Source organism: Neophocaena asiaeorientalis, unplaced genomic scaffold (genome assembly GCF_003031525.2).
Source record: "Neophocaena asiaeorientalis asiaeorientalis breed wild unplaced genomic scaffold, Neophocaena_asiaeorientalis_V1.1 scaffold114, whole genome shotgun sequence".
NCBI classification, from domain to species: Eukaryota; Metazoa; Chordata; class Mammalia; order Artiodactyla; family Phocoenidae; genus Neophocaena; species Neophocaena asiaeorientalis.
In genome coordinates, this window is record NW_020173116.1 from 6,839,839 (window position 1) to 6,863,800 (window position 23,962).

General features: G+C 41.1%; 1 protein-coding gene across 4 annotated transcripts in view; it reads left to right on the forward strand.

Moving 5' to 3' along the window:
* The window catches only part of NPHP1 (nephrocystin 1), a 94,874-nt gene that overhangs the window by 22,539 nt on the left and 48,373 nt on the right, over positions 1 to 23,962 (forward strand). For 2 of the 4 annotated variants that reach the window (XM_024743957.1, XM_024743960.1), the window contains exons 7-16: positions 1,150 to 1,250; positions 1,579 to 1,621; positions 2,604 to 2,691; positions 4,175 to 4,269; positions 6,227 to 6,355; positions 14,011 to 14,085; positions 16,393 to 16,503; positions 17,610 to 17,692; positions 19,571 to 19,647; positions 20,585 to 20,684. In XM_024743957.1, coding sequence (XP_024599725.1) covers positions 1,150 to 1,250; positions 1,579 to 1,621; positions 2,604 to 2,691; positions 4,175 to 4,269; positions 6,227 to 6,355; positions 14,011 to 14,085; positions 16,393 to 16,503; positions 17,610 to 17,692; positions 19,571 to 19,647; positions 20,585 to 20,684 — 902 coding nt within the window. The remainder of the gene's footprint in view (positions 1 to 1,149; positions 1,251 to 1,578; positions 1,622 to 2,603; positions 2,692 to 4,174; positions 4,270 to 6,226; positions 6,356 to 14,010; positions 14,086 to 16,392; positions 16,504 to 17,609; positions 17,693 to 19,570; positions 19,648 to 20,584; positions 20,685 to 23,962) is intronic. The other 2 variants (XM_024743959.1, XM_024743958.1) reach the window with 2 other exon arrangements.

A 23,962-nucleotide genomic window follows, 5' to 3' on the forward strand; every position in this document is an offset into this window, starting at 1 on the left:
TGGAAGTTAAACAAAAAACTTCCAGTTATATCTCCTTGGCCAGAATTTAGTTTCTTGACAACACCTACCTGCAAGGAGGGCTTGGAAAATGTAGTCTTTTAGCTGATTCATTGCTATATTCAGGGATTCTGTTAGAAAAGAAGACCCTGTGTTGTGATCAGTCTGTACATATACCTTGTAGACTGTCTGGTTATTCCCCTTAAATAAATTCCTGAATGCTCATTGCTGGTGCAAAGGGTTTACACCTTTGTATTTTGATTGAATTTGCCATTTTTCCTTTTAGGAAAGTTATGCCTATTTGGACTCCCATCTCCAGCAGCCGAGAGTGCTTGTTTGTCTACACATTTGCCAGTGATGGTTGTCATCAATCTTTTTGCCAGTGTGATAGACCAAAAAAACCCAAAAGGCTCATTATTGTTTTTTATTTGCATTTATTGTACAGCTAGTGAGGTTGAGCATGATTTCATTTGCTTTATGACCATTTCTATTTCTTCTTTGTAAATTGCCTTTTCAGTTCATTTTTGTAAGGGATTTTTGAAAATTGTATTGATTTATAAGAGTTTTTGTCATATCTTGATGATAAGGATATCAACCCTTAGAAACTTGTGGCAGATATCTTCTTTGTTGACTTTCAGCCATGTTTTATTTTTTATGTAGTTAAATCAAAGTTACATGGTTTTGGTATCATGACTGGAAAGGGCTTTCGAATCTCAAGATTATTTTCTTCGGGGACTTCCCTGGAGGTCCAGTGGTTAAGACTCCACACTTCCACTGCAGGGCGCGCAGGTTTGATCCCTGGTTTGGGAACTAAGATCCACATGCCATGTGGCGTGGCCAAAAAAAAGAAAAAAAAAAAAGATTATTTTCTTCTAACACTTCTATAGTTCTTTTTGCTTTTTTGTCTTTTCTTTTCATTTGAATAAGTCCCATCTGGCATTTATTTTTATTAAACTTGTTCTCTGCCTCTGTCATTGTAATTTTTTCATATAGTGACGTTATCAACCACGTATTGAAATCTTTTTCCACTGATTTTTTTATATGCCCATCATATACTAAATCCCTATCTACACTTGAGCCTTTCTGAAAGTACGTTTATTGGTTGATTTTTGCATTAGGTAAAAAGTGCTTCATATTTCAATAATTTTTCAGCCCTATCATAAAGAAGAAGGCCCGGAGTCTAGTGAAGAAGGCAGTGAAGAAGATGTAGAGGTAGGGGATGAAACGGCAGAAGGAGCAGAAGTTAAACAAAGGTAAAAAGGTGTGAGGGGACATCAAAGTAGGTTTAGGAAACATTTTATTTGTTTATTTTTACTATTATACGTAATTCAAGAATTTCTTGAAACGGAAACAGCTTATAGTTTGGGAGCAGGGCTTTTCACATTACTGTTTGCTTAAGACCATTACAACTTTAACTTGTGATTATTGTTGGCACGTGATACTATGCTTAGTTTCGGGTAGACTCTTTCAGGTTTTGAGAAGTTACAATTATATACTTTGTTCTTTGATTAATGAACTTCCCTAATTGAGTGCATAGGCATAAACTTTCTGCACACTCACCTAGCTACCATTTCTCCCTAGAACCGATTCTCATTGGAGTGCTGTCCGAAAAACCATCTCAGAGGTTGGTATCTCCTGTCTTATTAATGATGTCTCGTTTTGTTACGTAATAGCTCTGATAAGAGTTCAGATTCAAAACAGGATGGAAACTTTAAATGAAAGCATTGGATCTTAAGCAGGATACAGAGCATGGAATGCACAGAGCATTAAAACATATTTCTGGTTTAGTAAGCCTATGCCTGTGAGGGCTTGGAAATGTCTCTCATTGACTCTGCTTGAATTTTCTATCATTTGGGTAAAGACAGTTGTTAAATTTTGTTAATATTAAAAAATTCCAAAAAGCTCAAAAAAGTAAGAAACTTGGGACTTCCCTGGTGGTCCAGTGGTTGAGACTCCGCACTTCCAATGTAGGGGGCATGGGTTTGATCCCTGGTCGGGGAACTAAGACATGCCACGGGGTGCAACCAAAAAAAAAAAAGAAAAAGTAAGAAACTATCAATAATCCTATCATTTAAAAAGTTGCATAACAAAATGAAAATCCACTCCTTCCATAAGTAATCATCACTAACCATTTAGTAAATATATCCTTTCTGCCTTTTTTACCCTACGTATCACTTACTTGGACATGCACGTGTGTGTGTGTGTGTGTGTGTGTGTGAGTGTGTGTATGTACATATAGTGTACAAAAAAGCCATTAATTCTTCAGTGCATATCAGTTTACGATATCAACTCATCTGTGACAGGGCAGTACTTTGTGGAGCAGGACAGGCCATTTTGATGGGGGCCATGCAGGAAGCAGCAGGTCTGGAGCACAGAGCTCAGCCCCCTGGGCACTGCATGGGGCTTAGGTCCTCAGGAAAGGCCAGGATTCAGCAATGGCGTCTTCTCAGGAATTGGGGGTTAAATTGCTATATTCTTCCGCTAAAGTCTGTACATTTGTATTTTTCTTTCGGGGGTTGTAGTTGCTACAGTGATAAAGAGAGAGTATCCTAGAGGTGAGGAAACATGAATGAAACCAAAGCAAATTTTTGTTTTACTCTCTTCAGCAGACTAACACCGTTGACCTACTGACCACGATGGGAGCTATTCCTGCCGGGTTCAGGCCTTCCACCCTCTTCCAGCTTCTGGAGGAAGGTAACAGGTGTCCATCAGCCACCACAGACTTTTAGTTAAGCGGTCACGGTTTACATCTAATTTTTCTGGCACAGCCAAAGCAAGTCATTGAAAAAGTTGTAACATCTCACATCTCTTGGACACTCATCTTTTCCTTCATCTTGCTTGTGAAGGAGGAAGGAGCCCTGATCCTGTCAGAGGCCAAGCCCCCTTCCATTATTTCAAAAGCACGACTCTTTGATCAACCCTTTCCTGTATCTTCAGCCTGCTCTCCCCTGCCCCACTGGCTGATTCCCTCATCAGTAGTCCTAGCAAACCTAAAACCTCCCACCTTTACGGACCAGCTCCCCGCAACCCTGTCCCATTCTGGATGAAGCCTCCCTTTCTCTGCTTTTCCTCACAGTGAGACTTTTCCAAAGAGTTTTCCCTATTCGCTGTTTCTGTTTCCTTATTCATTCTTGGATTGCCCTGTACTTGGCAACATTTGTTCATAAGCTCATTTTAAAGAGGAATAATGTTGTGGGGAGGCTCCCCTGTATATCCTGAGCTGCTGAGTTATCTGTGGAGGGGCTGCTTTGAGGCTTCTCTGTCGGGAGGCTCTTCTCAGCCCTCCCTGAACACCCAGCTCCTTCGCATGCTTTGTTTTATTTTTGTTTTTTATTATAAATCTCTTTTTATTTATTTATTTATTATTATTATTATTTTGGGCTGTGCTGTACAGCTTGCAGGATCTTAGTTCCCCGACCAGGGGTCAAACCCGGGCCCTTGTAGAGTCCTAACCACTGGACCGCCAGGGAATTCCCCGCTTCTCATGCTTTGGGTCTCAGGGTACATTCCCAGAGACACCTTCCATGTAGGCCCTCCTACTCCCATTCACTTGAGCACCCTTTATAAGTCTAAGTCAGCTTATAATTATTTTGTCTTTTGTCTACTTATTTTTTGTAACAGTTTCCCCCACTGAAGTGTAAGCTAATGAGGGCAGGGGCCATATTTCTCTGATTCACATTTATGTTTCCAGCTCCCAGCATAGCACCTGGCAGAGTAGGAACTCAAAAATGAGTTCTTGGGTGAGTAAATGATTTTGTAATAGGTATTCGTCATGACACGAGTATGGAAGAACAGTTTTAAAATGCTTTTGTGTTAAGAAGTAAAATTAATGATTATATACTTTTTCTAAAATATCTAAAAAGTGTTCACAGGTTTTCTGCATTTTACAAAAATATTTGAATGGATCATCTTCATCATGGGGCATGTTACTGGCCTAAAAGTCTTTAAGATCTTTCCTAAAGCCACTTTAAGATCAGCTCTCATGTGCTTCTATCCTTACATTTCCTGCTGTTGTTCTTATCTCTGTTGGTATGTCTGTCTTAGGAAGCAAGTTTCTAGTAAACAGCTTGGCATTTTCGATGTCTGTTTCCTAAGTTTGTACCATAACATCATGAATTTGGGGTTTTGAATTTCATTCGTTCTTTGTAAGAAAATAAAGGAACAATTATTTTTGCAGGGAATCAATTTCGAGCAAGTTACTTCTTACAACCAGAGCTCACTACTTCACAACTGGCCTTCAAAGATCTAATGTGGGATGCTAAAACGGGCTCTGTAAGTATGGTTACTGTCAGTAAAATTATAAATTTTCCAGATTTTGTCATGGTTGCAAATATACAGGTAACGTAAATTGATTAATGCATTATAAAAAAACAGAAAAAAATTGTCTCCGCATTGTAATTTTGAAACACTTAGTGACAGTTTCATGGCTGAGACAGAACTTGGGTCTGTTACCTTGACGTTATCTTGTTTCTCTTCTCCACTGCTCTCTTCTCCCATTGTTACAAAGGAAATAATACTAGGTATCAATCTTAATCATTCTTTGCCTCAATTTTTTCATCTGTAAAAGGGGAAAAATAGTAGTAATACTTCCAACATAGGGTTATTATGAGAATTGCACTGAATGTGTGAAGGGCTTAGAACAGTGCCTGACCCATGATGATAACTTAGTAAATGTTAGCCAGTATCATTTTTATTAGTGGCAGTAGTAATATTATTTTAATTAAATAAGAATGAGGAATTTGGCAGTACTTTCTGATTATATTTTGTGGGGAGCTTGGGGTGGAGGATTACTGGTATCCCCCTTATTTGAAGTAGGAAATGCTCTTGACGTTTAATTCTCCTCTTCTCCTCCTTAGAAGATATAAACTGCATTTGAGCCCCTCACTCCCCTTCCTGTTTACCTTCTGCCTTTTCTCCCTTGCTCCCCCAGAGCCTCAGGGAAGAATAAGAGAACCCAGTGTGGCCAGGTTTTGTGGGAAGGGGTGGTGCAGAATTTTCGTACTCTTTTCCTTCTCAACCCGAGCATGCCTGGAATCTTTTTAGCATTAAATATCTCCTATTGCAAGTTTACAGATATGTTATATTTGGTGTTTGTAGTATACTAGTACTGAATAAATAGCATTTAATTTCGTGAACTTGTACCCAGAGAGCTCAATTGTCAGCTCTCATTTTTTAATGGAAAAGGTGACAAACTGTTAAACATTGTCTGATTTTTTTCAGTGATATGTTATTTAAATGGAAAGGCCCAGGACCGTAAAGCAGAATGTTAAGAATTGAAGATGTTCTTAAATAAAAAAAAAACTAGAATGCCAGTTTTTTTTAATTGACATTCTGAATTATCTCGTGAAGTAGAACTGAATAACTACATCCAATGGTCAGTGCGTTCTCTCTGTCAAAACATCTATATTAGAAGCCAGGGAATAATGTAGATAAATGCTTGGAATTGAAACAAGGAGGAGCTAGCTGGATAATATTAACGCCAGGTGTCACTGGTCACTATGCTGGGGTGACCTTCTATGCGGACCTGCCTTGTGTAAGAAGGAACTGTAAGAACGAACCTGGAATACAGTTGATTCCATGGTCAGGTCATTCTTTTTCCTTGATTGTACTGACTATTCTTTTCATCACAATTTTTGTGTATTTAACCAAAAAATGCAAAATTTTTAAAAAGATTTATTTATTATTTATTTATTTTTGGCTGTGTCAGGTCTTAGTTGTGGCACGCAGGAGGTTCGTTGCGGCACTTGGGCCTCTCTCCAGTTGTGGCGTGCGAGTTTTCTCTTCTCTAGTTGTGGCATGCGGGATCCAGAGCGTGTGGGCTCTGTAGTTTGTGGCCCGCAAGCTCTCTTGCTGAGGCGCGCAAGCTCAGTAGCTGTGGCGCGCAGGCTTAGTTGCCCTGCGGCATGTGGGATCTTAGTTCCCTGACCAGGGATCAAACCCACGTCCCCTGCATTGTAAGGTGGATTCTTTACCGCTGGACCACCAGGGAAGTCCCCAAAGCAAATATTTTAAATATAAATATTTATGAAAATTTTAACTGAAGTTTTGGGTTAAATTAAACAGACTATTGCAACTTTTCTTGTGTGTGTATGTTGTGTGCAAAATTTATTCTTTTGTTCTTTTTTATTCTATATGCATTTTCTTAAGCATTTACAAAAGGTGCTTTGAAAATGAATTGGTTTTATAAGTCATAAAAGTAAACCTTCCTCATTACTAATTTTTCTCTCAGATTAGGTCAAGACCAAGTCGTGTTTCCTTGATTCTGACCCTCTGGAGCTGTAAGATGATTCCTCTCCCAGGAGTGAGCATCCAGGTTCTGAGCAGACACGTGCGCTTCTGTCTGTTTGACGGCAATAAGGTGAGCTTGCTGAGGAGTTAAACCGGTTCCCACCGTATGTTAATGCCACATATTAACCGCGTACTGCACAGGGTCTGTCTGTCTCTTTCTCCCTCTCAACCTCTCTCTCTCTCCGTGTGTGTGTGTGTGTGTGTGTGTGTGTGTGTCTGTGTGTGTGTGTGTATAAGTATCTATATAAAATGATGTGTGGTAGAGTGCAAACTACATGTGTTCTGATGACACAGACTTAACTCCTGGCTCTTTCAGTTGCTAAGTGTGTGATATTTATACGTCACAGTTAACGCCTCTGAGCCTTAGATTTTTCACTTACAAAAAGGTACTGATGCCTATCTTCTAGTATTGTATATGGTTCAGGTTTGAAGGTTAGAGTATTGCATTTTTGACAGGTGTACACACCTGTATAACCAACATCCTAGGCAACATATGGAGCATTACCATAACCTGACAAAGTTGCCTTGTGTCCTTTTCCATTCTGTGCCTCTCTGATTCCTAAGAGAATATTTTTTACCCAGTACCAAAAAATTTGAATAACTCTTAATCAATTGATTTATGAGATACAGATGAAACAGTGCATGGATGGAGCTTTATGACTTTAATTACATACACTAGACAAGAAGAAAGATTTTTAAATCAGTGATCTAAGCTCGAACTCAAGAGCATAGAAAAGGAAGAGTGAGTCAATCCCAAAGGAAGTAGAATGGAGGAAATAATAAAGAGTAGAAATTAATGAAATAGAAGACAAGAGAAAGTCAGAAAAGGCAAAGTTTATTCTTTGAAAAGATTAATAAAATTGAGAGGTGCCTAGTAAGACCGATCAAGAAATTTTAAAAGAGAGAAAGAAAACAAATGATTGCTGCCGAGACTCTGCCTCTGCTCACCGGTGCCAGATAGAGACATGGAAACAGAGTTTTGGGTGAAGTAGAAAAGAAGAGCTTTATTGCTTTGCCAGGCAAAGGGGGCCACAGCAGGCTAATGCCCTCAGAGCTGTGTGTCCCACCCTGGAGCAGGTGGTGAAGGCGTTACGGTGCTCAAGGAGCAGAGCGTAGTCGGCTCATGGACATTCTTCTTACTGGCTGGTGATGAGGTAATTGGGAGTCAGCATCATCAACCTTCCGGTTCCAACCAGTCTGGGGTCTGCGTGCTTGTGGGCAGCACACAGTTAAGTTCTCCCACCTGGAGGGGGTTTCAGTATCTACAGAACAGCTCGCAGGACATGGCTCAGAACATTATCTATAGCCCTTGAGGAAGAACTAAAGGTCCTTGACTTTGTTTAATGGCCAAAGTATTATTATTTTGTCTTGCTTGACTGTTTTCCTTTCTTTCTGCATTTTTTCACTTCTCTGATTAAATTTATGCTTTGACTGACGTTTTTCTACAGACAAAAGGCAGGTGGAGGACAGGGGTGGGGCTCTTTTCTGGGAAGGCCTCATAGGGTCCTGCTTGGTTACATGATCACCATCTGACATGAAAATGGAGACCTCAGCACAGATCCTGCACACATTAAAGGGATAAGCAGGGGATGTTGTAAGCGACTTTATGGCAGTAAATTTGATAACATCAATAAACAGGTAAATTCTTTGAAAACCATAACTTAATGAAACTGACACAAGAAGAAGTAGAACGCTTTGAGTGACCCCTGTTAAAGAAATTGAAACAGTAATTAAAAATCTTCCAATAAAGAAAACTCCAGACCCAGATGGTTTCACTGGTGGATTCCTCCAAACATTTAAGGAAGAAATAATACGAATAGTACACAAACTTCCAAAGAATAGATAAAGAGGAAATGCCTCCCATCTCATTTCACGAGGCCAGGAAAAACATGATACCAAAATATGACGAGACATTACAAAAAAGAAAAATTACACGACCAGTATTCCTCATGAATATATAAACTAAAATCCTAAACAAAATATTAGCAAATTGAATCTAGCCATGTATAAAAAAGGACAGTATATCATGACTAATTGGGGTTTATTCCAGGAATTCAAATGTACACACCTGTGTAACCAATATTTAACATTTGAAAATAGATTATTGTAATTTGCCATATTAACAGAACCGAAGAACAAAAATCACTTGATGATCTCAATAGATGCGGAAAAAGCAGTTGACAAACTTTAACACCCATTTATGATTTTTAAAAAGTTCTCACCAAACTAAGAACAGAAGGGAACTTCAAATTGGTAAAGGGCAACAAGAGAAAGCTAAAGCAAAGCTACTAGCATCATCATACTTAATGTGAAATATTGCATACTTTTCCCCTACGGTCAGGAACGATTCAAGGATATCCAAGAAATAAAAAAGATAACTCAGGTTTTTTTAATTGACAAAAGACTTGAACAGGCACTTAAAGAAAATATGGGGGCTTCCCTGGTGGCGCAGTGGTTAAGAATCCGCCTGCCAATGCAGGGGACGTGGGTTCAAGCCCTGGTCCGGGAAGATCCCACATGCGTCGGAGCAACTAAGCCCGTGTGCCACAACTATGAGCCTGCGCTCTAGAGCCCGCGAGCCACAGCTACTGAGCCTGCACACCACAATTACTGAAGCCCGCGTGCCTAGAGCCCATGCTCTGCAACAAGAGAAGCCACCACAGTGAGAAGCCCGCGCTGCAACGGAGAGTAGCTCCTGCTCGCCATAACTAGAGAAAGCCCGCACGTAGCAACAAAGACCCAGTGCAGCCAAAAATTAATTTTAAAAACAGTATAGTACAAATGTTTAAAAAAAAAGAAAGAAAATATGACAAACCAATGGGTCTATAAAAAGATACACAACATATAATAAGTCATCCAGGAAATGCAAATTAAAACCAGAATGAGAGAGAGCCAACCATAGGCTATGCTTAAGAAACCACCTTAAACATAATAATGTAGGCAGGTTAGAAGTAGAAGGATGGAAAAAGATACACCATTCAAAACATATTAATATCAGACAAAGTATACTTCAGAAGAAGGAAAATTACCGGGAATAAAGTGGTACATTACATGATAAAATGGACAATTCACCAAGAAGATGTAACAATCCTAAATGTATATACACCTAACATCAGAGCTTCAAAATACATGCAGTAAAAATGGATCGAACTGAAAGGAGAAATGGGCAAAGCCACAGTCATAATTGGAGACTTTAATACTTCTCTCTACAGTGCTGTAGGACAAGTAGACAGAAGATTAGTAAGAATATAAGAGAACAGAATAACCCCATGAACAAACTGGGTCTAGTCAACATTTGTACAGCAGTTCACCCCCAAAGAGGAAAGTACACATTCTTTTTAGTGCGTATGGAACATTCAGCAAAATAGATGGTCCTGAGCAGATTTAGAAGAATTGAAATCATACAATGTATGGTCTTTGATCACATGTGATTGAATTAGAAATCAGAAACAGAAAGATAACTGGAAAAATCCTTAAATACTTAGAAATTAAACGACAGATTTCTCAAGAATCAATGGGTTAAAAGAAAATTTCAAGGGAAATTAGGAAATATTTTGAACTGAGCAAAAAAATGAAAATGCAGCCTAATATTTGTGGGATGTTAGCGAAAGCATTGCTTAGAGGGAAATTTGTAGCACCAGAAAAGAATTCTGTTATGGGGAGGGGCACGGGTAAGCTGTGACAAAGTGAGAGAGTGGCATGGACATATATACACTACCAAACGTAAAATAGCTAGCTAGTGGGAAGCAGCTGCATAGCACAGGGAGATCAGCTCGGTGCTTTGTGACCACCTAGAGGGGTGGGACAGGGAGGGTGGGAGGGAGGGAGACGCAAGAGGGAAGAGATATGGGAACATATGTATATGTAGAGCTGATTCACTTTGCTATAAAGCAGAAACTAACACACCATTGTAAAGCAATTATACTCCAATAAAGATGTTAAAAAAAAAATCTCAATTTCATATTCTACCTCCTGAGAGGGTGATGCTTGCCTTGAGATCTGAGGGGTGAACAGGCCATAAGGAGATGAAGAGAAAAGGGGACAAGGGGAGTGTGTACCTGGCTGAAGGAGCAGCACAGGCCAGGGCCCTGGCAGGAAAGGACTTGGGAAGGGGAGCCAGGGGGCTGAGTGGGGGCAGCAAGAGGAAGTGTAGGACGGGATGAAGCAGGAGATACAGCGTAAAATGTTGTAAGCCATGATGTAGGGAGTTTTGTCTTTACCCTAAAAGCGGGGAAAGTCATTAGAGGTAGGACATGACTTAGACGTATGTTCGGGGATGATTTCTGGCTCCTCTCTGGAGATGGATTGAAGGGGGGCGGGGGTCAGAGGGATCTGAGTAGACCACTCAGGGTCTATGTCACAGTGTGGTGGTCAAAGGGCAGCAAGTGTTGCCTCAAGAACGAGATCTGGAGCCATTTTGCCTGGAATTAACCCTGGCTCCGCCAGCTGGGTGTGGGATGCTGACCAAATGACTCGACCTTGCTGTCTTGTCTCATGTGCATCCCTTAGGGTCGATGTGAGGACTAAATGAGTTAATGTAAGTAAAGCACTTAGACCGATACATGGAACATCATAAGTTGACCAGATGAGAGATGACGATGGTACCTTAGATTAGGGAAGTGGAGATGAGAGCTGTGGCCGGAGGGATATTTAGGAGGCAAAACCCAACACACTTTGTTTGGTGGTGGGTTGGATGTGGCAGGTGAGGGAGAGTGGGACGCCAAGCATGACACTAGGTCTTTGACTTCCACATCTGGGTGGATAGTGGTGACGTGCAGTGAGATAGAGAACACTGACAGATATCTTTCCTTCTGCTGAGTGTACTTCTAACTCGCAGCATGAGGAAAAGTGCCTTTCGTTCATCTGCACTGGGGGTAAATAAGGATCTTTCCTTCCTTCTACGTGCTCTGCACAAGATCACTGCCAAAAAGGAGCCGGTAGGTGTCGCCAGTGACCAAGAAAAGATGAATTGCCTTCTTTTTCCCAGATCTGGTTCCACACTTTTTGCTGTACCTCTCGTTGTTCTCATATGTGACAACATAAAACAAAGATTAGAATTTTATTTTGAATAATATATCAAAATAGTAGAAGTTATTTTATATAAAATAATAGAAGTTAGTTTATGAAAAAAGTTTGCCAAATTTTCCAAATTGAGGAGTTAGAGAACATATTTAATAGCTACATACTCATGCTATCTACTTAAGAATACTTTTTTTTTTTTTTGCGGTACGCGGGCCTCTCACTGTTGTGGCCTCTCCCGTTGCGGAGCACAGGCTCCGGACACGCAGGCTCAGCGGCCATGGCTCACGGGCCCAGCCGCTCCGCGGCATGTGGGATCCTCCCGGACCGGGGCACAAACCTGTGTCCCCTGCATCGGCAGGCGGACTCTCAGCCACTGCGCCACCAGGGAAGCCCAAGAATACTTCTTTAATAAGCCTAAGCCACGTTACAAATAAAAAGCATTATTACTCGAACTAGTTAATGAGACACTACTTCCAATAATGACTGAGTAAGCTCCTCTCCAAATAACTTGCCCAGTGATGAGAACTGTAAATTCTGGGTAATGTATGAAAAGCATCCCAAAGCAGGCAGGTCCTGGAGGGGCATCTTTAACTCTTGAGTCTGCTGTTTTATTTCTTCTCTTTGTTCCCTCTTTTTCATTCCCCTGTTTTATTTTTTTCTGTCTTCCTATGTGTTACCTGAACATTTTTTAGAACTCCATTCTGCCGTGTTGTTGAGTGGATCTCTTTGTACAGGTTTTGGTATGACTTTATACCTACATAACTTCCCACGGTTGGCTAGTGTCAACATTCCAGTTGAAGTGACATGTACCTCCCTTACCTCCCTTTAAACCTCCTTACCCTCCCTGCTTTCTAATTGTCTTAAATATCTCCTCTGCTTTATGTTTGGAGCAGAGCAGCTGTGTTGAAGCATAAATTCATCTTGAGCAGAAGTCCTTATGCATTCTTCTGTCTGTTTGTTTTTTAAATATTTATTTGGCTGTGCCGGGTCTTAGTTGCGGCACCCAGGATCTTCGTTGTGGCACGCGGGGTCTTTTAGTTGCAGCATGCGGAATATTTAGTTGTGGCATGCAGGGTCTAGTTCTCTGACAAGGGACCGAACCCGGGCCCCCTGAATTGGGAGCGTGGAGTCTTAACCACTGGACCACCAGGGAAGTCCCCCTTATGCATTCTTTTTTTTTTTTTTTTTTCTGTACGTGGGCCTCTCACTGTTGTGGCCTCTCCTGTTGCGGAGCACAGGATCTGGACGCGCAGGCCCAGCGGCCATGGCTCATGGGCCCAGCCGCTCCGCGGCATGTGGGATCTTCCCAGACCGGGGCACAAACCTGCATCCCCTGCATCGACAGGTGGATTCTCAGCCACTGCGCCACCAGGGAAGCCCCCACTTATGCATTCTTGATGCAGTTTGCTAAGTGGAAAAATCTCTAAAATTTTGAATCCTGGATTATTTCATCCTTATGCCCTGAGCCAGTCATTCACCCTCTCTCGAGGCAGTTTTCTCAAATGTATAATGAGATGTTTGGACTAAGTCCTTTTTAGCTCTCAGTCAGTAACTCAAGAAGGATGTAAAATTATCAAGCAGAAGAAGTTATTCCTCAATCAAAATCAGCATTCTCCAAGTTGAGAAGATAAAAGCAGAGATAGTATGAGATCTCAATTTCAATGATTGCAAAGGACTTCTTAGATATTAGAAGTGGGGAACACTTCTTGAAAAACCAAGAAGGACCTTGGAATAAATAAAATGCAGTCTTAGACACCAGATAGTAATCAAAAGGAGTTTGTACTCCAAGAGCCCAGTCTGAGAATATATATCATTTTAGAAAGGGTTTAAATAAATTCATTTATATTAGTTGTGGAAGGAAATGGAGACTTTTTCTGTGGAAAACAACTTAGCTGCCCATAAGATCCTCCTAGTTGCTTACCGATAGCAACACAGAGGGCAGTGAATTGAATTTGACCTCATAGGACACGTTCAGGATGATTTCTCATTATTTTTAAAGCTTAGCTTTAGAAATGCTAAACTAAAATATTTTTATCTAAAATAAAAATTGTATATTATCTATTCTTCTGGAAAATGTCAGTTTTGGCCATAACTTTATAGAATTTGAACTCTTTTTTTTTTTTTTTTACAGTTTTTGCTCCTTTTGTATTCTATTGATTTGTATATATTATAGGGCTAACTTCTTGCAATAGCATTTTATAAGAGATTAAATTCCAGGAAAAATATACTTTATGGGCCTAGGGATCTTGAAGAAAACTGTAACTGTGTATCTGAGCTGGTAGCAGTGTCTGTCTTGATGGCAGGGTAATGGATTGCACATAAAATGCTCTTGTGGGTCATATTTCTTAAAAGGTCGTTCATACCTAAAATTTCTCTGAATTTTCTGGTTAATCTATCTCATATATTAAGTATTTCACTTAATACAGTTTATCACTAGTGCAAAGACCTGAGTCTGAATTCATTTATCAGTTCTTCCGTTGTGCTATAAGTGCTGTAACACTTGTTTTTTTGTTAATCATTTTAAATGTTGTGTATGTATAATATTTGAGGTAAAAAGAAAAAAGAATTACAGAGTTACACAAAGTAAGAAATGAAATATCCCCCTCTCCCTCTGCCCAACTGTTAACTGTTTGGGACCTGGAAGTGATAATGTCTCAAAGAGCTTTCTACAATATGATTTCAAATGGGAAAATCTCATTTCAGGTTCTGAGCAACATTCATACCGTCAGGGCCACATGGCAACCTAAGAAACCCAAAACATGGACCTTTTCTCCCCAGGTAAGTAATCTGCTTACTTGTGAATGGAAGTAAGCAGAATGGAATGAAACATGAACTTCTTTTACCTGATAAGTATTATATGATTAATTTATAAGGCAAGATTGTCAAAGTGTATTCCTGAAATAATGTATCTGCATTTAACATAGAATATATGGGGCCAGATTTGAATCTTTAGATTAATGTTCTTTGAGGACTTTGATAACAATTACTCATGTTTCCGACTCACCAAAGTTATAATGCCTATGAATCATCTCATTCAATGGATCACAAAGTTTATTCTAGAAAATTCCCTCTGATGAAAAATGAAAACAGAAAGAGAAAACTTAGGAAATGTTTTTCAGAAATGCAGTCTCCAGCTGTACTCATGAGAGCTGTGCTTTCTTCAGATAAAAATCAAGGGTGACGCCTAGGGAACTGGTCATTACACCCAGGGGCTGTCAAGACTGGGACAAACAAAGGCTGGAATGAGGTTAAGTGACTTGAAAGCACCGAGTCAGTGCCACATAGATGCCAGTGGAGACGAAGACATCTTTATGTTCTTTTAATAACATTAATTTTCTATAGTTCTATTTACTTTACTTGTTTTCTACCTCCAGAGTTTCATTACTTCCCTCCCACAACTAACTCCTTTATGTCACTGCCCCTGAGAACCCTTCATTAACCTTCTCCTATTGCATCAGAAGATCTTACAGCAAGATAGAGGTTCACTGAGAGGACACAGCATGTGGGGGAGGCCCGGCCACCTCGCCTGTGGGCTGTGCGTGTCCACACTTGTCTACCACGCGACTCCTACAAGTCCAGTTTGATCTTCTAAGCATGCTACTGCTTACATTTTTAAAAATTGTAACAGTATAATTGTTCTACTCTTTTTTGTGTTAATTTCCTTTTATTTTATTTTTTCTATGTTTTGGCCGCCCCGCGCAGAGTGCGGGATCTTAGTTCCCCGACCAGGGATCAAACCCGCGCCCTCTGCAGTGGAAGCGCGGAGCCCTAACCACTGGACGGCCAGGGAAGTCCCCCTCCCGCTTCCTTTTGACACAGTACTTCACAGTTCTGATAGTGCGTCTCTGTGCATGTGAAGTGGTTAGGGCAGAATTTTCCAAGGTTTTCCTGGATATAAAGATGAACTGTTTGGAGGGATAAATAATATGTGTATGTTGCTTTGTTGAATGAAATTAAGCGTCCTTAGGTGTGAGGCATTCTTCCTAGGTACTGTGGGAGCTTACACGTTAGTAGAGAAGACACATAAAACACCAATATCCTCTATTTATGGAGCTCTGACTGCGTGCCAGGCGCTGAGGTAGGCCGTGATGTGCATTTTCTCATCTAATCCTTGGGGTCGCTCTAAGGAGTGGGTGCTGTTGATAACTGTCACGTAGGCAGAATGTAATGTCACACAGGCAGCACTTGGGGATCCAAGTGCTGTGGAAGCACAGAGGAGGGTGAAATTAATTCTAGTCCTTAGACTCAGGGAAGGTTTTATAGAAGAGAGACTAAACTTTGAAGGATGGGTAGGATTTTATAGGCAAGGAAGAGGGATGTAGTTGTCTAGGGAGGGGGAATGGAAAGGGCAGAAGGGAAGGAAAGGAAAATTTCCAAGGCATGCCTGAGGAAAGTTGAGCAAGTGTGTGTGCAGTCTGCAATTTTAGTTCTGTTTCCAAAGGACAGCGGTTAATATAAATATAAATATCTTCTCAGGGAATTTCCTGGTAGTCCAGTGGTTAGGACCCCGCACCTCCACTGCAAGGGGCACGGGTTCGATCCCTGGTCGGGAAACTAGGATCCCGCGTGCCGCGTGGCACAGCCCCCCGCCAAAAAAATCTTACCAAACTGTTTTTGTGATACCTCTGAAGACCTTGGTATGGTGCTTGTTTCACATTAGCCTCTGCTCTAAGCATAGAGTAAGTGAACGTAAAGGTAGTTTTCTTCAACACAAAAATTACATTTTAAAATTTCAAATCATTGGTATAGATGAGTCCAGTCCATCTGCTTTTTGTTTCCTTTAAAAGACCTTTATTACGATGCAGCGGCATAAACCATTTATAGATGAATAGAGCTGAACCTTCCCTCCATTTTTAAAAAATTTATTTTATTGAAGTGTAGTTGATTTCCAATGTTATGTTAATGTCTGCTGTACAGCAAAGTGATTCAGTTACACATATATACATTCTTTTTCATAGTCTTTTGCATTATGGTTTATGACAGGATATCGAATATAGTTCCCTGTGCTATCAGTAGGACCTCATTGTTTATCCTCCAACCATTTTTCATGTTTATTAGTAATTTTCGTTTTTGCTGTCATTTCAGGTTACTGGCATCTTGCCCTGCTTGCTCGATGGTGACTGTTTCATCAGGTCCAATTCTTCTTCTCCAGATCTTGGAATATTATTTGAACTTGGAATTTCTTATATTCGCAATGTATGTCAGTTGAAAGATACAGCTTTCTAACGTGTCAAAGGGGAAGTTTTCCCTTATGTCTGTCTTTAGTAAAATAATCGAGGTTTTTATGTGTAACAGAATTTTAAGCTCTTGAGGAATGAGAGTGACAGTGATTCTAATTTTTTTATGATGCTGTAGTGTTTAAAATAAGTGTACTTGTTTACATTTATAGCTTGAGCGAACTCCAGTGCTTTTAAAGAATGAAGATTGGAGAAACAAGACCTTGCAGAAAGTGATAAAAGATGCTCGGTGGCCTTGCAGCACTGTGCTTTAGCTCTGTCCTGGAGGGTCAGAGTGCCCCTAGCCTTGTAAATGAGGGTTCTAATGAAGGGACCTGGCAGACGGGTAATTTTTATAAAGGGAACACCAGAAACTTGGATTAATTTACATCATATAGACTATTGAATCAGTGGGTGTGGGTCTGTGGTAATAATTATATATTTCCATAGATAGGTGTAGTATGTGTGCTTGGCCTCGTGATAACCCAGAGATTTTTATTATGTTAATGGTGTAATACCATTATATGTGATTCCATTATATGTTTTATTATGTTAATGGTGTAATACCATAATGGTGTAATACCATCCTTTCATTTCTTTAAGGCAAATTCATCCGTCTGCTGCGGGTGGGTAGGACAGGAGCAGGTCCCCCAGGTGAACCCCAGACGCCTCTGACAATTGACATTGGGTTAAGTTCTGAGCAGAAGGACCCTTGAATGCTTTAAGTGGCTCATTCCATTTCTTACTGAGACAGAGCCTCCTACACTCATGTATATTGAGGTGATCTGGAATCATCCCACGGCCTATTTATGTCACTCAAGAAGCAATAGTAACAGTTGTCATATCATCAGCTTTAGGGGTTTTTCAGGAGCAATTTAACAAGAGATTTTCATTTTATATCCTGCCTTTACCATCTGGCCTGCAAGTCAAATGGGACTCCACTGGGTTTCACTTTGTTTTCTTGTGAAGGATTTTTTAGTTCTGAAGGCAAATACTAGTTTTATTCCTTTTAGAAGAACTTGGTATGTGCTTATAGATTTGACTGATTCAGACATTAAGTTTCACACGCTTGTTTTTATTTTCTAGTCAACTGGTGAGAGAGGAGAATTAAGTTGTGGCTGGGTGTTTCTTAAACTTTTTGATGCCAGTGGAATTCCTATTCCAGCAAAGTAAGTTGGCTTATATATTCCTTCCAAACGGGTGATTTTGTGGAAATTCATTTTTTTTAGAATCTAGATACCTCATATTTCCAGAGTGTATTATTTACATTTCAGTAACTTGTGTGGAGAGGGCTTCTAATCTTGATTTTAATGTTCTTTTAGGTAGTATATGAAAACAGCACACATGATCTCATCCTAGCAGGGAAGAAATGACACATGTAGCCAAGGTATTTTGAAAGATATTTGCACCGGTTGTCTGCTGAGAATATTCTTTCAGTGATTTCCTGTGGTATTAGTACATCTCACAGGGCTGAAATAGAGCCTCATTCTCGCCAAAGAGGGAGAAAGCTGAGTCTGGGGTCCCCAGGTCCTCCGTGACTCTGCCTTTCTTCCGTAGGTGGTACATGGAAATTGTAGCAGCAGCCACTGTAAACAAATTTAAAATTTAAGACCAAAACCAAATATTTGTAATGCATTTGCAATACATACATAACAGTCACGAGATTATTATCCCTAATACAAAAAGAACCTTCAAAAATTAAGAAGAGGCCAATCCAAATTTGAAAATGGGCACACACACACAAATCTAAGTCCGGAAGATAAGAAACCCACAGAAGAGATGCAGGTGGGCAGTCACTAGGATGATGATTGAGATCCCAGCTTTGGAATGGTAAAATTCAGGGCTGTAGCCTGGGCTCTGTCCGTGTAACTGTAAGCAGGTTGTCCGCAAGCCTCAACTTCCCCCATCTTTAAAATGGGATCATAATAGTTCCCAAGCCCAAAGGTTTAATTCAGATAATGCTCCCCTCTTCCATCTTTACTGATACCGCAGGGGTGGGCGTGACCTCCTTACCACTGGACAGAGGTAAAAGCCCTCCTCTGATGTTACCCCAGTGGGAGGGGGAGGGGCACTCTATCACACCCAGCCTCCCCAGCCACTGCCTGTAGATGGAGAGGCCCAGGCTTCTTGTGGGGTTTTTTTTGTTTCTCTGCTTTTGTTTTTTGTCTTTAATACTGTTCAGGGTTTTTCACTGTGCTTAGTGGGAGGCAAAAGTGTGTTTATCCAATCCTTCTTAAAGTGAAGTCAGCTATTTTTTTAAATGAGGTGGAGGCCTATCTATTGATACAGAAACATCTCCAATGTATATTATTATATGAAAACGGCAAGTTGCAGAATCGTGTGTGTGCTGACTCCACTTCTGTTCACAAAGAGCTGTGTTCGTGTGCGTGTGTGTGTGTGTAAACTGTTCCCAGAGCTTGTCTCTGGGGAGCAGAACTGGGGAGGTGGTACCACAGGATTAAGGAGGCCTCTTACCTTCTGCTTCCACACTTACGGAGTACGCAACTTTAAACGTGTGTCAGTTTAAGATTTACTGTTTAAATGTATGTGTTTGTTTCCATTTGTATTGAAACAGATAGGACAAGGGGCTATCAAACTAGGGGGGAAAGAAGGGGGGAGGGATTTTTCATGTTTTGTTTATCATTTGTATGCCATTTGAACTTTCTACAACAATCTACATGTTACTTTTATATTTTAAAAATAGTATGAATTCATAATAGCTTTATTTCCAATGATGATTTGAAACATTTGAAAAATGCATTTAAATAACACGAGTCATTAAAGTTAAAAGACCTTAATGACATCAATTAATCTTTCTCATTTTTATGTAGAAAAATGTATTTTCTGTGGTTCATAGTTAAGAAAGAGACTTTATTTACTGAGATGATAACCCCATGGAGGTATCAACAACCTTCATTCTCATTTACCAATGAGGCATAAATAAAATGTCTGTGAATGCGTCTGTGCTAAAAAATGTTCCACTACTGACTCTACTGTTTCTCAATGTCCGTAACACGTATCCATCATGCTATATTTTTCTTTTGTAGAACTTATGAACTCTTCTTGAATGGAGGCACCCCTTATGAAAAAGGTGTTGAAGTGGACCCTTCAGTATCCAGAAGAGGTACCACTCTTCTGTGTTGCTTGCTTTCCTTTCCTTAAAGGTTAAACAAGCAGAAGATACATCAGAGAAGATACCTATAGTATAATGAGCGTAACACTTTTCACGTGAATTCACATTTTTAAAAATATGTCGTTTGATGTTAAAATCTTAATCATTTTTATCTAAGTGCTTATTTTCTTGGTAGCATATTTGAGACTCTAAGGTAGGAAATTAGGATGCATGAGAACCCCTGTATTGGTTCCTTTTCATTGAACACTGGGCCACAGAATTAATAGAATAGGCCAGTTCAGTGATTGCCTATTGCTAGGTCAAAGGGTGTAGACATTTGAAATTGTGGTATACGTACCAGGTTGCCCTCCAAAAATACTGAGCATCTTTTAATGTGTTTATTGACCAGGAACTGTACTAGATAAAGGGAAAATGGAGAGTAAGGCAGATATGGCCCTTGCCTCTTGGATCTCAGAGCCTGATGGGTTTGAAACTCCCCTCTAGCTCCTCAGACATCCCCCTCCTCGTTTCGTGATTTAGGACACATAGCACTGCTGCCGCCCCTGCAATGCCAATCCCACCTTCTTGGAACAGGAAGGAGCTGGGATCTAGGATGCAGCTGGTTCTACTTGGAGTCAGACGTGCTTTTTAAACTCCCTTTTTCTTTGTCATCTGGCAGCAGTGACGCTGTCACGGTACCTGATGTAGTGGCAGCTCCAGGGGTGGGCTGGTTGGGTACATTCTGAAGGTCCTTAGGGCACGTCATACTTCATCAGTCCATTTAGGGCATTTGGACGACTCCTGCCTCTCATACAATTCAGCCCCACTGGTGCTGAAAAGAACTTTGTCTTATTTTTATACATAAAAAAATGTATATATAGTACTCTATTTTATTATATTCACTGCCTAAGCACTTAAAGCTTTGAGATGTATTTTTTATTTTTTAAAGCACATGGTAGTGTTTTCCATCAGATGATGACAGCGAGAAGGCAGCCTCAGCTTCTAGTAAAACTGAGATCTTTGAACAGAAGATCAAGAAACATGCTAAGGTTGGTACCTGCTGTTACCTGTCCGGTGAACTTGGGCCCATTCAGTGTTTGTGGACCATCTCTGCTTCTGACTTCTCCACGTGCTTGGTCACCTTTTGTTAATTATTTTTCTTCGTCACTAATTCTTCTGCCAAGGATCAGTAGGGAAACGGAATAATAGTACATTTCAGATTAGCTTATTCTTCTGTTTACCAGTTAGCACAAATGATAGATGCGGTCAGAAATGGTATAGAAACTTTTGAGTCAACGGGACTTATCATCCACAGTCCTACCCTTAGGGAACTTTGGGGAACTTTTTTTAATGTCAAGTTTGTTGAGGTATAATTTACACGCAGTAAAATTTGCCCTTTTTAGTTTAAGTTCTTTGCGTTTTGACAAGTATATACAGTCATATAACTACCACACGGTCAAGATAGAGAATATTTCCATCACTATAAACAGTGAACTGATGCCCCTTTGTAATCAACTCTCCAGCTCTGGCCTCAGGCTCCTGCTCCTCTGTTTTCTTTCCCAACAGTTTTGCCTTTTCCAGAATGTCCTACAAATGGACTCACACAATACATAGCCTTTTGAGTCTGGCGTCTTTCATTTAGCGTAACACAGTTGAGATACACCCATGCTGTTGCATGTGCTAGTGGTTTTTTCCTTTTTGTTCTAATTAGTATTCCATTTGGTGGATATACCATAATGTGTTTATTCACTAGTTGATAGATACTTGGGTTGTTTCTGGCTTTGGGCAATTATGAATGAAGCTGCTCTATATATTTGCGTAGGAGTTTTTTTGTGTGTGGGGGCATGTCTTCCTTTCTCGTGTGTATAAGTACTTAGGAGTGGGATTCCTGGATCATCTGGTGTTTGTTTAACTTTATAAGAAACCGCCAAACTGGTTTCCAATATGACTATAGACCATTTTACACTCTCTCCAGCCACATATGAGAGTTCCAATTACTCCGTATTCTTGACAACATTTGATATGATCAGTTTTTTTCTGTTTTGCCCATTTTATTTATTTATTTTTGGCTGCATTGGGTCTTCGTTGCTGCGCGCGGGCTTTCTCTAGTTGCAGCAAGCGGGGGCTACTCTTCGTTGCGGTGCACGGGCTCTAGGCGCGGGCTTCAGTAGTTGTAGCGCTTGGGCTCAGTAGTTGTGGCACACGGGCTTCAGTAGTTGTGGCTTGCGGGCTCTAGAGCACAGGCTCCGTAGTTGTGGCACACGGACTTAGTTGCTTCATGGCATGTGGGATCTTCCTGGACCAGGGATCAAACCTGTGTCCCCTGCATTGGCAGGCAGATTCTTAACCACTGTGCCACCAGAGAAGTCCTTGCCCATTTTAATAAATGATTAGTGGCAGCTGTTGGTGGTTTTAATTTGCATTTTCTTCAGGGAGATTTTGCACTGGTAGAACCCCAGGTCAATCCATCTCTAACTCAGTAACCTCTTGGACAAGTCATTTACCATCTTTCTCAGGGTCTCAAGATCTACATCTTTAAAATGGGCATAATAATGATATTAACCCCATCAAGCTCTAAAGAGGTTTAAGGAAAAGAAAATATATAAGACACTTAGCTAGTACGTGGCACGCAGTAACACACAGTACGTACCAGCTATAATTATTACTATTATATAGTAATAGCTATATTATAAACGGCTATAGCTAGTACTATTATTATTATCAGATGTCTAGATAAATGTAAATATAATGACAGGTGGCTGGCACTGTCATCACATTTGTTCAGATGAGGATGTGCTATGTAGCTGGTAGGATCAGGGGGATTCAAAAGAAGCTTTGAAGGTTTGGAAGAGGTGCCATTTGATGATGTGGAGAGTACGCAGTGGACAGGAGGGGCAGAGGGAGGAGCGTGGCTTGGGAACAGAGACTGATGCAGTTGACTGGTCCCACAGTGACCTGCTCTCTGCTCGCGGATTATCAGGAAGCAGGGAACCTTGGCCCACCTCTGTGAACGGTTGCTTTTCTCATTCTAGATCATGCTCCCAGTTTAAATATCCCTTGTTCTTATCTCTAGTACTGAAATGTGTATTATAATTATAGTGTTAACAGTTAAATCTTTCAATAACCATTAATTACGGGTTTGTGGGTAGTATTCATTCTCTTGGCTTTTTTTTTTTCCTGGATGTTCATAGAGCCTATAAATTCCCTTTTTTTGGCCAATCTTTCCTTGGACAGTTTTTATTTTTCAAGATTAATAAAAGCAGCACAGTAGCGGTCTTTGTAGAAGAAAAGCTAGAATCCTGTTTGGCCTCATTCTTCCTACGTCTTCAGCCTCCCGCTACCCCTCTTGTTGATAAGCTTTCGAGAGTCCGAAGCACTCCCAAGCGTGTCTGTCAAGCACAGCTCTTAATAGCGTTTCTTTGGCCCCAAATACCAGTTTGCAGATACGCTTTACAATCTAGAGATCAAATCTGACTTGGGTGTGCAGCGGTCAGATGGGCGGGCCCGTTCTCCCAAAGCAATGAACGTTCTCCTGCATGCTGGGTTCTCAAAGAAGGGTCCCAGGTCCTCATCCTCTGACCTCAGGAACTGAGCCCTTGTTGGTTACAGCATACAGTAAGCACCCGAAAAATGTTTGTGAAATAATTTCCAAGTAGAGCTCTTCCTGCTGGTTTAAAAGTGGTCAGGAGCTCTGCTCTGCCTTCTCCGGTCCCTGGCCTCCCCAACCTTGTCTTGGTGTGCGCTCCTGTCTCCTCCCAGAGCCCTGAGAGAGACCTGAGCACCGTCTTGAAATTGCCGCTCCACTTTGCCTGATTCAGAAATGCGCTCTGCTCTCCTGGTGGTGTCAAGCGTGGGCCGCAGGGCCCGCCGGCCTCAGGCAGGCTCTCCCAGGGGCAGACCGTGGGCATGGTGAAGCCAGAGGCCTTGGGCCCTACTGCCGGGCCATGGGCTGGGGTGTGAGGGCTGTGCTGTGGGTCCAGGATGAGAGGCTGGGATCTGGCCTGTGCACCCTGGAGGTGGAGCCTGGGGCGGGGCTGACCCTTCTCAGTCTCCTCTCCCTGACCTGCCACGTGCAGTGAGTGGGGAAAGAAGGCGGATGATGCTACCAACAGCCCTCCTCCTTCTCTCCTCCAAAAGCCCATCCCGCCTCTGTCCCCACTCTCCCTTGCTTAAGAACTTCATCTTTTGGGATTTCCCTGGTGGTCCAGTGGTTAAGACTCCACGCTTCAACTGCAGGGGGCACGAGTTCAGTCCCTGGTTGGGGAACTAGGATCCTACGTGCCGCAAAAGAAAAAACAAAACAAAAACAAAAATACGCTTCATCTTA